Source organism: Gopherus flavomarginatus, chromosome 9 (genome assembly GCF_025201925.1).
Source record: "Gopherus flavomarginatus isolate rGopFla2 chromosome 9, rGopFla2.mat.asm, whole genome shotgun sequence".
NCBI lineage: Eukaryota > Metazoa > Chordata > Testudines > Testudinidae > Gopherus > Gopherus flavomarginatus.
The window spans coordinates 39262160-39278410 of record NC_066625.1 but is presented as its reverse complement, the minus strand read 5'-3'; the positions used below and the strand labels follow the sequence as shown (position 1 = coordinate 39278410).

The following is a 16251-nucleotide window of genomic DNA, read 5'->3' as shown; positions in this document are numbered from 1 at the left end:
TTCCTGGAGAGGCTATGTTTATATTTCGTTTTGTTTAATTTCTTACGGAAAACATGAAGGGAAGCTGTAGGCAGGGAGTGGGCTCTGAAGATTCTGTGCCTAGGGGCATGTAAGGTGTAAATCTGGCCCTGGGTGCAGAAGTGACATGTCTTCATCTCCAGTTCAGAAGCCAAGAACATCACCTCCATGATGCTCCCAGTTCCAACGGAGGTGAGGAATCAGGTTGTGGTGGTCACCAGGGTGGATAAAAATCAATGATTTTAAAAAAAAAGATTGGATTTCTTTAAATTTAAATTGGATTTTTTTGATAAAATGCTTTTTGCGGAAAAAACCTACCTAATGATAGTTTTAATTAAGATACATTATAGCTCAAAGATATCTCATCATGGAATAGGGATTATAAATTCTAATTCTATAGTATGTGATAGACCCAGGCCAGTTGGGTACAGCAGAATAGCAGAAGGCAGATATACTGGTCACTGGATTAACAGTTTTCTGTTCCCTGACTGACTAGAGCAGGGGCTGCTCCAGGCTAATGAGAACACCTGACTCTAATTAACCTGCAAAGAGTCAGGTGAGGCCATTAAGTTAATGTGACCACCTGACTCTAATTAAGGCCCTGCTGATACTATAAAAAGGGCTCACTCCAGTCAGGCAGAGGAGAGCCAGGGAGCCAGAGGAGAGGAAGTGCAGCTGAAGGGCTGGTTAATGAAGGCACCCTCCAACCACCATTAAGGGAGCCCTAAGGTAACGGTGAAGAAGGGAGAAGCAGGAGAGCTGTGGGGAAGTGGCCCAGGGAAGTGTAGCAACTCTGCCAACAGCTGCTACCATTAGGGTCCCTGGGCCGGAACCCGGAGTAGAGGGCAGGCCCGGGTTCCCCCTAACCCATCACTACAGGAATATCTCCTAAGAAGGGAAGTCAGGCCCCTGTCAGGACAGGAGGCTAAATAAATAAATAAGCCCCCAGGGACAACAGAGACTGTGGGAGTTCTCTCACCAACCTCCTTGCTGACCTATGATGAAAAGGGCTCAGTAGACTGTAACCCTGGCCCTAAAGAGGCAAGGGCTATGTGGAGGGTCACAGTGAGCCACTGAGGCTAGCATAAACCACCTGGAAGCGGAGGACCCATGGGGGCAAGGTCAGAGCTCTGCCATAAGTATTAGGCAATATAGTCATGTAATGTTTAAGAAAAGTTTTGTAAATGAGTTCCAATAGTTCATGGATTAGGGACGCAATCTTATGGGATTCCAGGGGCTTCTGTATAGATTATTTAGGCTACTCTTTCTATCTAAGTGCTCAGTCTAGAAGATACCATCAGAGATGCTTAGTTTTGCAGTTCTCAAACTGCGGATTTGTGTCTCCAGAGATAACATGCTTGTTAAAATAAAAAATGGTTTTAAATAAATAAATAAATAATATATAGAGGTGAGAAATAACAGACCTCAACCCTATTGTCCCTCTGCAAATTTGTGTACAGAGAGTCAATCCCTTAACTCTCTCTAAAAGTGCCGTTTCAAAAAGTTCAATGAATAGAAGATTGTTGGGGGCGGAATAGATCTGGACAAGAAGAAGAAGTCTGGAGATAAATGTGAGAAGGGAAGTACAGGCAGTAGAACCAAAAGTGAAACTGTTTGAGCAGCATATTCCAGAAGGCTTGAGGTCTTTCTGAGCGTAGCCTTCACTGATTTGAGATCTACCATACCATTCTCTCACTAGAAGGGAAAACCTATAATAACAGCAGGGCATAAAAGAGACCCAGTTTAGGAATATTTTAATTAAATAATGAAATACCCCTCTACCTGTGGGTAAGCCAGGCATGCGTGCAAAATGCAAACAGTGCAACAAAGAAATGCAGGGCCTGGTTTCCCAAATGAAACAATATCATGAGAAGTGTTCCTTCTCAGGAGGAAGCTGCGTTGAAGATGATGAAAAGAACACGTCTGAACATGTAGGATCTTCAGGTTGGTAAACTTTTTTATTTCATGCTTCTTTCTTAAGGACTGCCTGTCTTCCTTCTGGACTGTTCTTGAATTCTCATGTTGGAGCAAAAGTTTTAGTTGTTACTCTATGTTACTCATTTTAGATGCAGTTGTGATAAAAAGTAAATAGCTGAAATAGGCAGATCTTCCTTTTACAATTTCATCTTTATAATAGTACTGAGTGTCAGTGAATGCAATCAGTAATACTAAATGAGCAGTATTGTAATAATAATTAAATAACTGCATTTACTTATTTTGTCTAAAGACTATCCACCTTCGAGAACACCATCATTTTCTATAGTTTCAGAGTTATCTGCCAAGGATAGTATTTCAGTCACATCATGTATGTCACACAGTCTCAGTATATTACCTGTAGCAAAAAAACCTCCATCATCCAGAAACCTCAGATAAATTTGTGAAAAGAACCAGCAGATTAAAAAAAGAGGTAAGTGATGAAAAAATTGCCCAGTTTCTTTAGGCAACAAAATCCCCTTTCCGTATGATTGAGAACCCAAATTTCATTAACATGGTTCAGTCATTAAGACTAGGATACAGTCCACCCAAGAGAGCAGATGTCGCAGGCAAATTGTTGGATAAAGTGTATGAAAGAGAAATTGAGCAGTGTGCAAAAAGGTCTGGAGGGTAAAATTTTTAATCTGAGTCTTGATGGGTGGAGCAATGTCCACAATGATCCTGTTGTATGTGGTTGTGTGACAACAGAAGAAGGGAATGTTTTCCTTGCAGAAACAATTGATACATCAGGAAATGCACACACAACAGAATACTTACAAGAAGTAGCAGTAAAAGCTATAACAAACTGTGAAAAAAATTCAAATGTTTAGTATGCAGCTTGGTCACAGACAATGCTGCAAATGTATCCAAGATGAGAAGAAATTATATAGAAGAGAGCGAAGAGAAGCTAATAACATATGTTTGCAGTGCTCATTTGATGCACCTCCTAGCCAGAGACTTCAGTGTTCCAGAAATGAAGGCTAATGTTGTTGAAATTGCAAAATACTTCCGTAACAACCACTTTGCAGCAGCTCCTCTGAAAAAAGTGGGAGGAACCAAGCTAATTCTCCCACAAGACGTGATGGAACTAAGTAGTGGACTGTTTTGAGCACTATATCAAGAACTGGCCTAATCTGATGCCAGTTTGTGAACAAAATCGTGAAAAAATAGATGGCATTGTCACAGCCAAAGTTCTCAACATTCGGCTTAAGAGAAATGTTGAACACATGTAGCGTACCCTGAAGCCTATTTCTGTAGCCTTGAACAAAATGCAGGGAAATAGCTGTTTTATTGCTCATGCTGTTGAAATTTGGAGGGAACTCAGTGAGATCTTAAAAAGAGAAACATGAAATGACAGAGTTAAATTACAAGCATTAAAAAAATGAATGGGACAAGTACTATCTCCAGCTCATTTTCTTGCAAATATTCTTAATACTCAGTACCAGGGTCAAACCTTAACTGCTGAAGAAGAGGAGTTAGCTATAACATGGACACCCGACAATCATCCCTCCATAATGCCAACTATAATAAACTTCAGAGCTAAGGATGAACCATTCAAGAAATAGATGTTTGCTGCTGATGTTCTAAAGAAAGTCACACCAGTGAACTTTTGGAAGTCACTTAAGCACTTGGATTCAGAGACTGTTGAAGTGATAATCTCACTTTTAACAGCAGTAGCTTCTTCTGATGGTGTAGAAAGAATATTTTCTTCCTTTGGACTAATTCATTCCAAAGTGAGAAATCGTTTAGGATCTGAAAAAGCAGGAAGCTTGTTTTTCTTTTCCAGATAATGAACAAACAGGAAAATGAAGGTGAAGATGACTGAGTTAGCTGCAGACGCCAATATTTTAACTTTCTCATGTTGACCTGCATGACATAGTCAATTTAATTTTTTTAATATTTCATTTAACTATTTTAGTTAAAAACAATTTTAACAAAAACAAACCTGATTTAAAAAAACTTGAATGTTTAAATTAAAAAATTCATATGCTTATTTTGTTAAAATATTATATGTTTGCTGTTGAAGAAAAAAATCCACAATACTTAATGTTGTTGTTTTAGTTAAATAAACAATTTAAATGTCTGTCTCTTGATGTTCTCCTCCTAATACAGTATGGCAACAAAATCCTCCAAATATTAATGATTAACCTGTTGAATTGGAAATAGTTCACCTCCCAATGACTTCACAAATATCTGCTTCAATTACCTTTGGTAAATGAAATAACCAAACAATCATTCATTTTCTGATATAGCTGTAAAACTAATCTGAAAAGTTTTCAAAATAAATCACTTTAAAAATATATAGTGTGTACCTTCTGAAAATGAAACCTACATCAATCTCTGAGTTGTGAAGAATATGTATTAAGGTTATAACAACCAACAAGAATGCATTTTTATGTAGAAATCCATGATTAAATCAAGTCTTCCTGACTATTGATTTAAATCATAATTTAAATCAATTTGATTTAAATCAAAATCCACCCTGACGGTCACCCTCTCCTATGGGTCTCCCCTGAGACAGCACATCAGGCTGTTTACTAAAGCCTAAATTGTGATTTTAATCTCACAGATGTAAATCTGGGAAATTCCACTGACTCCAGTGGAGTTACTCCTGATTTACACTGGCATAACAGGGCAAAATTTGGCCTTTGGCTATATTTTACTAATAACAAAGGCTATTTGAACATCAGTTCCAACTCTCAGTGGGTTGTTTTTATCATTCCAACGTACAAACAAGAGCAGCAGAAGAACGTTCTGGACAGAATGAAACTAACAGGAATCTATAGCACAGAGAAGGGGTTCTCAAACTTCATTGCACCGCTACCCGCTTCTGACGGGGCTATAGCATGAGCCCCGCCATCCCAGATGACGGTGAAGCTAAGCTTCAGCTTCAGCCCCAGGTTCCAACAAGTCTAATGCTGGCCCTGGCGATCCCATTAAAATGGGGTTGTGATCCACTTTGGGGTCCACAGTATGAGAACCACTGACATAGACCTTCACAGTCTAGAGAGAACCTCTACCATTCCTGATCCAGTGCACTTCCAACAAATCCCTTGTAAAGCTGCACAGGGAACAGCACTCTACTGTCACATAAACCAAACTCCTTCCACAAAACACAACTCAAAAACTAAAAGCTGAAAATCACAGACCATATGCAATATAAACAAAGAATTAAAAGTCCATTGTAGCAGAGGGTGCAATTCTGCAGCAGCAACAGCTGTGTCCCTCTTCCAGCACTCTGAGTGTTAAAATCAAATACTGTAGCCTGGGCAGTGCTGTTGAGAAAGCGCCCAGGAGTCTCCAGTTGAGCCCCCGAGGGGACAGAGGAAAGAGGCTGCTGGTGGAGTCCTCAGTATCTCTACCAAAACCCTTCCTCATCCTCCCACATAGCCAGTGCAGACAATACTGTTCAGGACTTGATCCAGACCTGGTGGGCAACTGAATCACAGCAGGACCACTTTGTTCCTGGCTCATTTAGGTGAAATCTCATCACGGCCTACGGAGCACAAGATAAAACCAGAGATCTCACATTTGGGAAGATAGAGAGTGTACAGCTAATCTGCTGAGCCTGCCCCTGGGAAAAGTGAGAGGTGAAAGGTGAAAGGTCAGGTGGATATACACAAGAGCCTGGTAAAATTTTACAGCTAAGTATAGAGTTAAACACCATCCTTAACAAGTAACACAGGCAGGATCCATCTTCTTCATGAAACTGATTAATGTCACATATAAGCCACAGTCCTCTAAGGAAAAGGCCCATTTTAAAACAATTTGGTTGCTACTTGGCTGATCTGCAGAGGGATCTAGCTTTGCACATAGCAGGTGACTCACTCTTCTGGGAAGAATTCAAGGGTGCGGTTGCCAGAAGAGATCTGGCACATGGTATGACTGCGGCGTTGGCTGAACCCAGCCGTTGTTGGAGACTTATAGTGGATGTTCACCGACGGGTAGTTCCTCTTCACAGGTGGGGGACTGGAGGAAGAGCTGAACAGGCGACTAAAGCTGGGAATGGAGAGAAGCCAACAAATAAGGAAAGAGAAGAGCAGAAGGACAATCTGCAACACAGATTCAAAATACGAAAGAAACAAGCACAAGAACAGGAGTCCTGAAAATTCTTCAATGGAATTGCCCAGGTTTGAGTTCAGTGATCCTTAGCACTAGAGATGGGCTTATGTTTGTGTTTGGTTTCACCAGTGGAGACTACCCTGTTCTGAATCAGTTCTATTATGATTACTGTCCCTTGCTGTAAACTGATTCTGAGTACACGTGAGAGAGTCCATTCCACCTCTCCAGTCTCAGATGTAAGTAATCTCCACACGATTTGTAAAACAAAAGCTATCTGTAGTTTAGATCTGATTTCTGTTTTACCTGGACCAATTATGTTTTTAGGACAGAGTGATTCAGAAAACAGCTTAAATTTTTGGCTCATCTCTACTGAGATTCTGCTTCTCGTGCTATCAGGCTGGTGCCTAAAATAGTAACAGCAACACTATCCTCTTTTTAGTCTGCACAGACCATCCAGTAACTTACAATTGCCAAATGGTGGACTTCTTCTTCTCCTGGACAGACGGGTGCTCCCGGGAAGCTCTGAGGACAAATGTTTCAGACAACCATTAATTTCAGCATCAGACCAAGGAGATATCTCCCTTTATACCCAGCTTCAAGCCAGCTGGTTGGCTCCAGCTGCAAAGAGGGGAGGGGGCAGACCTGGAGTCCTCCATTCAAGAATTTATTCTGGCAACAAGATTGAAAGGATGCCATGAACAAAAGGAGTTGAGGTACAGCCATTTCCAGTAATGAAAGGAGATTAGAGTAGATTGTGTCTCTATGTGTGTATGATGTGAAAAAAAATGCTGTCAATTTAAAGTGGTACCAGTGGTATCAGCTCAAATCACTACCAGGGCCACAGTCATCCCCTGGTAATTGTTTTCATTTTTAGCTGCAGCCACAGAGATTCATTAATCAGGGGCTATCTTTACTCCTCATGTTATACTTTCCCATGTTACTTTCAGGTTACATGTCACTTTCCCATGTTATAAGGCACATATAGGGAACTCTGCAAGATTCACCTTAGCCAGCAGGACCAACCCTAAACACAACCACCCAGGGCCTCCATGTAACCTTGACAATTTACACCCTCATTCTCAGCCCCAGTCCCAGCTACAGGAACCAGAAGAGCAGGTTTTAAGTATCAGAGACCCCGCTATGTTCTGAGAACTTTCAGCAACTCACAACCTAATTTTTTTATTTGGGCCCCACAAATTGTAAGGTCTAACCTACAGGCCAAACGTGTGACAAGATTGTGCCCCCTGCCCCGCATTGTGCAGGAACTCCCAGCCTCACCTGATCATCTCTGTCCACCTGACAGCTTCCTGTAGCTCCATTAGTCTTTCTTTGTACTGGTTGCGCTCCATCAGTACACGGGCCATTTCTACACGGGTAAAGCGGCGGCGCTGGGCTATGGGAATGTTGTCCTGCAGGGGGGAGGAGCACTGCTTCAGCCAACAAGAAATGGAAGGGGGGTGAGATTAGTAAAGAGGAAGTCAGGAGATGAAAGACACAATTGTCAGTTGTCTGTCTATCTTGATTAATGTTTCCCCTCCCACCTGAGGCGCTAGCTATAGCCAAATGGCTTCTACAGCAGTTTGAGGACAAAAATCAGGGAGCACCATGTAGCAGCATTTGTTCATGAGGGGGGGAAGAGATGGGAGGCATCCTGCTCATTTTCAATAAGAAGAGAAAATGATAGGGCAAGGGGAACTGCTGCAACTCATCACCAAGGAAAATGCTTTCCCTGGTCACCTGGCATGACTGCACTCACCTGCTCCCTCTCTCAGAGTCTGGCTGATTCTCTGGGGAGGATGCCAAGAAGGCACTTCCTCCCACTAACCACTGTGTAGCGTGGGGAAAAGGACATGGTCAAAAATCCCATGTGCAGTAATTCCCCAGCTAACCAGTGCTAAAGGCTAAAAGTTAGGATGGAGCACAACAAGCATCTTGGGTTAGAACGGGTGCTCAGCTACCAGGACCAGGAAGGAAAAGCCATTTGTAAGGGGAGAATAGAATGCTGCGCATGATTCACTAGACACAGACCTGGGAGAGACCTGGGCACATAGTCCTTGCACTCAAAGAGCTTCCTAGCACAAGGCTTTTACAGACTGAAATATACTAAGTGGTTCTAGTGGCTCAACCCTCAAAATCTAAAATTCCAATGTTCTTAGTGGTTACCTGTCAAGTTAAAAAAAATGAGTCACTGAAAATGCAAGGTGCATGCAATTACTGACGTTTGAAAAACAAGAGAATTTCTGTGGGGCTCAGCAGAATTTCCTGCCATATGGAGATCGTTCAGGTAAGATGTCCAGCAAGTCACAAGAGCAGGGCTCAAGCTGGTTAGTTCCTCTCTGCCAACTCCCAGTAAGAAAAGGTTACTGATTGTAACTGGTTCTTCAAGATGTGATACAGATGTGTATTCCACTGACAGCCAGCGCACCAAAGCCAGAGCCTGCCTAGCAGTACCTGTAGAGGGGTGGCGCTCATGGCTGTGGCTCCTGGGGCCCTGGCTATATGAGGCAGCACTGCCCTGACCTCCCTCAATTACTTTGCATCGAAATCCCATGAGAGGAGACTCTGATGCACAGGGGATGGAGGGTGGGTCATGGAACACATGTCTCCATCACACCTTGAAGCACCACAATTACAGTAAGTAACCCATTTCTTCTTCGAGTAGATGCAGATATGTATTCTGCTTAAGCGACTCATGAGCAGTACCCCAATCTGGAGGCAGGGCTCTGAGTCTACTGAAATAAAGATCACAGGATCACCCTTCTATGGCTTGTGCTTGCTCTGGAAGATGTGGTAATAGCACGGGGTCCATAAATGCATGTATGGATGACAACGTGGAGGCCCTGCAAATGTCCAGTATGGAAATGTCACTGAGGAACACTACCAGTGTCGCTTGCATTCTCCTGGATGAGCCCGTATCCGCTGAGGAGGTGCAGCTGAAGTTCTCTCACATGCAGCTCTGATACAAGATTTTATCCATCTAGAGATGGTTTTTGCAGAGACTGCTTGCCCCTTCTTGCAGTCTGCATATGACACAAAGAGATAAGGCGAAACACAAAATCATTTAGTCCTGTCTAGATAAAAGGCTACACATCGCCTGACCTCCAGAGTATGAAGGCGCCGTTCTTCCAGGGAAGAGAGTGTGGCTTAAGGAAAACACCACCTGATTCAGATGAAACAGAGACCATCTTGCATAAAAACTTTAGCTGTGGTCACAGTGTTACCTTATCCTTGGAGAATGGAGTGTCACCATGGCATTGGAAAAAACTGACTTCCCTTGAATCGGGGGATGGAAAGCTGATATTGCTGCCAAATGCACTCTCAGTGAACTGAGCGCAGGCCCGACTTCTGCAAATGTAACAGGTTCTCCACGATGTCCTGGATGGAAGCCTCTGTCGGTTGGATCTCATGGGCCAAGAAACACAACAAGAACCATTTCCATTTTGCTAAGTAGGTCATCCTACTGGAGGATTTCCTTCTGTTGAGTAGGACTTGTTGGACAGCATCCAAGCACTGTTCTTCCTCTTCATTCAGCCATGATGTGCAGGGAGCTGATCACAGGATGGAGGGTGCAGCTGTGGTTCTGAGCAAGCAGGTCGGGATAGAGAGGAAGCAATATGGGAGGTTGAATTGACAGAGCAAGGAGATTTGAGAACCAGCACTATCTCAGCCATGCTGGAGCAACAAGGATGAGCTTGGCCCACATTGCTTTGAGCTTGAGGATGACCTGAGGAATGACTGGAATAGGTGGAAAGCATACAGAGGAGTCAACCAGCTGCAGTGGAAGATGTCGGAGGGAGCCTGGGTGGAGGCCACGTCGAGAGCAGAATAGCCAACACTTCCTGTTTTTCTTCGTCAAAAAATGGTTGATCCTGGGGATATCCCATGTTTCAAAGACAACCCAGAGAACACTCTCCTTCAGAGGCCACTCATGGCTCAGGGAGAAAATCCCGCTGAGATGGTCCATAAAGACGATTATGCTCCCCTGGCAAATGGGTTGCTACTGGAGTGATGTCTCCTTCAATGCAAAATTGCCACAGGTTGATCGCCTCCAGGCAGAGTAACTTGGAATGTGCCCCCCACGCTTGTTCACATCGTACATTGCAGTGGTATTGCTGGGAAGTATGTGAACCACTGTGTGTCTGCTTTGGTCTCAGAAGGTACAATATGCATTGTGGATGGCCCAAAGTTCCAACATATTGATATGGAGTGAGGCTTCCTGTTCTGACCACAGGCCCTGCACCCTCAGTGAGTCCAGATATGTTCCCCAACCCAGAAGGGAACTGTCAGTAACAATAGACTTGGTCGGGGAGAGCCTCACAAAGGGGACTCCTTGGCACATGTTGCGAGGGTACTTCCACCAGTGCAAGGAGTCCAGGACTGGTGGAGGAAGATGAAGCAACCTGTTCAGAGAATGCAAGGCAGGGCAGTAGACTATCCTGAGCCACATCTGAAGAGGGCGAAGGCACAACCTGGTGAACTGGACCACTTGCATGCAAGAGGACATATGGCCCAACAGGGTCAGACATACATGGACTATCATGAAAGGCTGAGATTGCACACTGAGGTAGAGCTTTTTAATTGCCTCAGCTGGTCGGCAAGAATGCCCTCATCCTCGTATACTCTAACTGGGTCCTGATTAACTTGATTTTTTGAGTGGGAGCCAAGGTTGACCTTGCAGTGTTTAAAATGAGTCCCAGACGGTTGAGCAAACACAACATGGTGCAAACGTGGGCAAGAACCTCCTCTCTGGAGCTGCCCTTCAGCAACCAGTCATCAAGGTATGGGAACTCCCTTCCTCCCTTGCATCTGACAAAGTGGGTATTCACTCACGAAAGCTCATGCTCCAAAATGTCTGTTAGTCTATAAGGTGCCACAGGATTCTTTGCTGCTTCCTCCTGAGATATGCCATGACCATCGTCACGCATTGGTAAAGACTCAGGGGCCAGAAGAGAGCCTGAATGGAAGAACTGTACAGTGAAAGTGACATTTTCCTATCACAAAACGCAGAAACTTCTTGTGGTTCAGTAGAATTGCCACATGAAAGTAACTGCCCTGAAGGTCCAGAGCAGTGAACCAGTTGTTCTGTGACAGTGCAGGGAGGGCAGCCAGTAGAATGGCCATGCAGAATCTCATGTACTTGATGAATTTGTTGAGGTCACAAAGGTTGAGAATCCTGCCTTGAATTTCTGTATCACGAAGTACTGGAAGTAAAAACTGTGCCCCCAGTGTTCCGGTAGAACCTCCTCCACCACTCCTGTCTTCAACAGAGAGCTGACCTGTTTGATGAGGAGGTGAGAGAGGTCTCTGCAGAGGACGGGGAAGGAATGTGGGAAGGGGGCATGGAGGTGAACTGGATTGTATAGCCTGTCCGATACTGTCTAGGACCCAGCTGCTGGAGGTAATCAAGTCCCAAGCATTGTAAATGGGGATGGAAAGGGCGGGGTAGTGACTGGACCAATGCTCTGGACTAAGGAATCAAAAGCCTGTACTGAGGGAAGACACGAGGACTGTCTGAAGCCTGAGCCCAACTGCTTCCTCTTGGGGTCTCTATCCCTCTTTCTAGGGTAGTCCTGCTGTTTCAGAGGGAAAGGAGTGCTGTGGACGATACTGTTGCTGTTGCTGCACCCCATAGTGGCATCTTTGCGCAGACAGCATGTACACTTCCAAAATCTTCAAAGCAGTCATGGAATTCTTGAAGGAGTGCAAAGTATCATCAGTCTTGTCTGAGAACAAGAAGTGGCAGTCAAAGGGTAAGTCCTCGATGGCTTGCTGGATGTCCAGAGCAGTCCCAGGTTTTGCAGCCAGGAAGTCTTCTCTCATAGTTACTGCCGAGGCCATGACCCTGGCCTAGATGTCTGCACCATCAAGGGCAGACTGCAGGGAAGTTCTGGCCACCAAACAGCCTTCCACAATGAATGCCCAGAACTTCTCACATGAGGCCTCAGGCAACTAGTCCTTGAATTTAGCCATGGCTGACCAATTGACGAAATCAGACTTGCCCAGCAAAACCTGTTGATTGGCGATCCTCATCTGTAGGAACAATGAGATATAGATCTTCCTGCCCAGAAGATCCACAGCTTGGAGTCTCTGTCCTTGCGGGGAAACTTGAATATATCCTGCTGGGCCCTGCCATTTACCCCATTATGATCAGGGAATTTGGGGCTGTGTGGAAATAAAACTCCTCAAATCTCTGCATGGGAACCAAGTAGTGCTTTTCCATGCACTTAGCCACCAGTTGTACTGAGGCCAATATACTCCATAGGGCTCTCCTCAGTTCAAGGAGCACATCACTAATTGGGAGGGCCACTCTCCTGGGGATGGCAGGCTTAAAATGTCCACCAATTTGTGCGTGTTCTCATGGAAAAACTCCACCTGGATGCCCAGGGATGTGGCTACATGAAGCAAAAGGTCCTGGTACACCTTAAAGTCATCCAGAATAGAAGGGGAGGATGAACCCATCAGCACAGCATCATCCGGCAATGAGAACAGAGGTCTCAGCTGAGCCAAAACCAGCTTTCACTCCCAGGAAGATGTACCCATGATGGAGGACTCTGGCAGCTTCGCAGGGAGGAAGAGCACTGCTGCCTGGGTCTGTCGCTCATGCAAAGCCACCACCATCGATCTGGGGGTGACTTAAGCTTTGAACTTGATGAAGAGCAGGATCTCCACGAACTAGGAGTGTCCCACTGGGGGTACGTCTACACTACGGGATTATTCCGATTTTACATAAACCAGTTTTATAAAACAGATTGTATAAAGTCGAGTGCATGTGGCCACAATAAGCACATTAGTTCAGCGGTGTGCGTCCATGGTCCGAGGCTAGCGTCGATTTCCGGAGCGCTGCACTGTGGGTAGCTATTCTGCAGCTATCCCATAGTTCCCGCAGTCTCCTCTGCCCCTTGGAATTCTGGGTTGAGATCCCAGTGGCTGATGGGGCAAAAATCATTGTCGCGGGTGGTTCTGGGTAAATGTCGTCACTCATTCCTTCCTCGGGGAAAACAACGGCAGACAATCATTTCGTGCCCTTTTTCCCTGGATTGCCCTGGCAGATGCCATAGCATGGCAACCACGGAGCCCTTTCAGCTTTTTTTTTTTACTGTCACCGTATGTGTACTGGATGCCGCTAACAGAGGCGTTACTGCAGCGCTACATAGCAGCATTCATTTGCTCTTGCATGATAGCAGAGACAGTTATCAGTCGTTCTGTACTGTCTGCTGCCATTGTAAATTGGCAGTAAGATGACGGTTATCTGTCGTTCTGTACTGTCTGCTGCTATCATGGGTGCCCCTGGCTGAGATCAGATGAGGGCGCAAAAGCAAAACTGGGAATGACTCCCTGAGACAATTCCTCCTTTATGGTTTCTAAAAATAGAGTCAGTCCTGCCTAGAATATGGGGCCAGTGTAATAGAGAACCAGTGTATCAGAGAGCACAGCTGCTCCGTGTCAGATCCCATAGAAATGATGAGCTACATGCCATTCACGGGGGCTGCCTCTGCAACAACCCCACCCATTGCTTCCCTCCTCCCCCAACCTTCCTGGGCTACCGTGGCAGTGTCCCCCCCATTTGTGTGATGAAGTTATAAAGAATGCACGAATAAGAAACAGTGACTTGTTAGTGAGATAAAATGAGGGGGAGGCAGCCTCCCGCTGCTATGACAGTCCAGGCAGAACATTAAGCGGTACGGGGCAGAGGAGCCCAGCATGCTGCTGGTATGATAGTCCAGGCAGTACAGAATCTGTTCTTTACACAGGAAAGGGAGGGGGCTGATGGAGCTCAGCCCCCAGTTGCTATGATGAGGACGGTTACCAGCCATTCTGTACCATCTACTGGGAATGACCAGGAATCATTCCTATTTTCACCCAGGCGCCCCCAGCCAGCCTCACCTGAAGGCAGCCAGGAGCACTCATGGGCTGATGACAAGGACGGCTAGCAGTCCTACTGCACCATCTGCCACCAGGGAGGGGAGAGGAGCGGATACTGCTCTTCACTGCCGCAGCATCACGTCTACCAGCAGCATTCAGTAGACATAGGGTGACATTGAAAGAAGTCAAGAAACGATTTCTTTCCCTTTTCTTTCATGTGAGGCAGAGGGAGTAAATTGTCGAGCTATACCCTGAACCACGCCGGATAATGTGTTTGAACCTACAGGCATTGGGAGCTCAGCCAAGAATGTAAATATTTTTCGGAGACTGTGGGGACTGTGGGATAGCTGGAGTCCTCAATACCTCCTCCCTCCCTCCATGAGCGTCCATTAGATTCTTTGGCTTTCCGTTACGCTTGTCATGCAGCACTGTGTAGCCTGGAGATTTTTTTCAAACGCTTTGGCATTTCGTCTTCTGTAACGGAGCTCTGATAGAACAGATTTGTCTCCCCATACAGTGATCAGATCCAGTATCTCCCGTACGGTCCATGCTGGAGCTGTTTTTGGATTTGGGACTGCATTGCCACCCGTGCTGATCAGAGCTCCACACTGGGCAAACAAGAAATGAAATTCAAAAGTTCGCGGGCTTTTCCTATCTTCCTGGCCAGTGCATCTGAGTTCAGATTGCTGTCCAGAGCAGTCACAGTGGTGCACTGTGGGATACCGCCCAGAGGCCAATACCGTCGATTTGCGGCCACACTAACCCTAATCCGATATGGTAATACCGATTTTAGCGCTACTCCTCTCGTTGGGGAGGAGTACAGAAACCGATTTAAAGAGCCCTTTATATTGATATAAAGGGCCTCGTAGTGTGGACGGGGACAGCATTAAATTGGTTTAACGCTGCTAAAATCAGTTTAAACGCGTAGTGTAGACCATGCCTGAGTCCAAGGCCACTGATAGGGATAGGGCATTGGAGGCCAGTAGGAGCCAGGCGAGGGATCTCCATCCTGACCACAGGGCACATGCCAATCCTGGAAGCCATACAGGTCCAGTGGTGGCCCCTGGAATGTATCGGGTGATGCAGAGTGTGAGGATGACGACTCCGACTCTGAATCAGAGCCCTGGGATCTCAGCAGAGTGATGCCCAAGGAAGCTAATAGGCAGTCCAATATATCTGCTGCCCAGAACAAGGCGGGAATCAACACCTCCAATGAAGGCAGTACCGTTGTTATGCAGCATGCCAGTGCCACAGGCAGTGTTGGTCCCAGCACAAATAGCTGAATCGGAGTACTCGAATGCGTCAGTGTTAAGGGCAGTGAGAGGTGCCATGGAAACACCTGCAGCATTAAGTGCAGCGGGACTGAAGACTGCACTGATTCTGGTACCAGCTCCATGCTCTTTATGGGGAGGGGATCATCTAGGTATGGTCCCGAGAGGCACGAAGGTTCATTGGCATGCTCCACTGGAGGGGCTGCTGAAGGAGGGAGCCTTGGAAAGTCCTGGACGAACAGTGAGGACGAAACGGAAAGGCAGAGCAGGTCTTCTGCAGCCTGATACATTGACACAGTGGCTAATCGGTACCAGCATTGCCCTCGTTGGTACCAGACTAAACAGACGCCCAGAGGCTGGAACCAGAGTCAATGATATCAAGGTTCTGCCCTTCCCACTTGGTACCAGGGAAGGATCAGAGGTACCCTCACCATCCTGTGAGCTGGAGCCAGTCCACACTTTTCCTGGGGGAGGCAGAGGAGTTATCCCATGACCTGGAGCAATCCCAATTGGTCTTATGAGACCTCTTCCTTAGCAGTGATGACAGAGAACAGCTCCTCCATCTCCTGGGAGAGGCAGCAGTGCTCTCTGACTCCGAGGGTGATGTTCAGTCCAAGGAGCCCTTGGTACTGGATCAGGCTGCATGGCCTGTTCAAGCAGGAGTTGCTTGACGCAAAGGTCCCGCGCCCCCTCAGTCCAATTCTTGAACGATTTACAAAATCAAACAACACTCTTTAAGGTGGGGCTTGCTGAGACAAAGCAGGCACTGCACGTGAGGTTGCTGTTGGAAATTGCCCCTCCACACCAAGGACAGTGTTTAAACCCCAGTGAGTGCATTACCAGGGGACACTATCTATTAACTACCACTAACTAACTATCTATATACAACAAACTAGGCTAAGATTAAATGTGAGGTTGGGAGTCTACAACCACACAGAGCTCTGACTTCAGCCACGGGCAGTGAGAAGGAACTGAATGGGGTCAGGGCAGCACTGCCTCACAAAGCCAGGAGAGAGACCATGAGTACAGTAACTCCTCACTTAACGTTGTAGTTCTGATCCTG

At 45.8% G+C, this 16251-nt stretch overlaps 1 protein-coding gene across 22 annotated transcripts in view; it reads right to left on the bottom strand.

The window, feature by feature from the left end:
• The window catches only part of MAPK8IP3 (mitogen-activated protein kinase 8 interacting protein 3), a 178175-nt gene that overhangs the window by 40557 nt on the left and 121367 nt on the right, over window positions 1-16251 (bottom strand). For 10 of the 22 annotated variants that reach the window (XM_050968093.1, XM_050968094.1, XM_050968104.1 and 7 more), the window contains 3 exons: window positions 7333-7484; window positions 6520-6576; window positions 5821-5991 (listed from right to left, as the gene is read on the bottom strand). In XM_050968093.1, coding sequence (XP_050824050.1) covers window positions 5821-5991; window positions 6520-6576; window positions 7333-7484 — 380 coding nt within the window. The remainder of the gene's footprint in view (window positions 1-5820; window positions 5992-6519; window positions 6577-7332; window positions 7485-16251) is intronic. The other 12 variants (XM_050968099.1, XM_050968106.1, XM_050968105.1 and 9 more) reach the window with 2 other exon arrangements.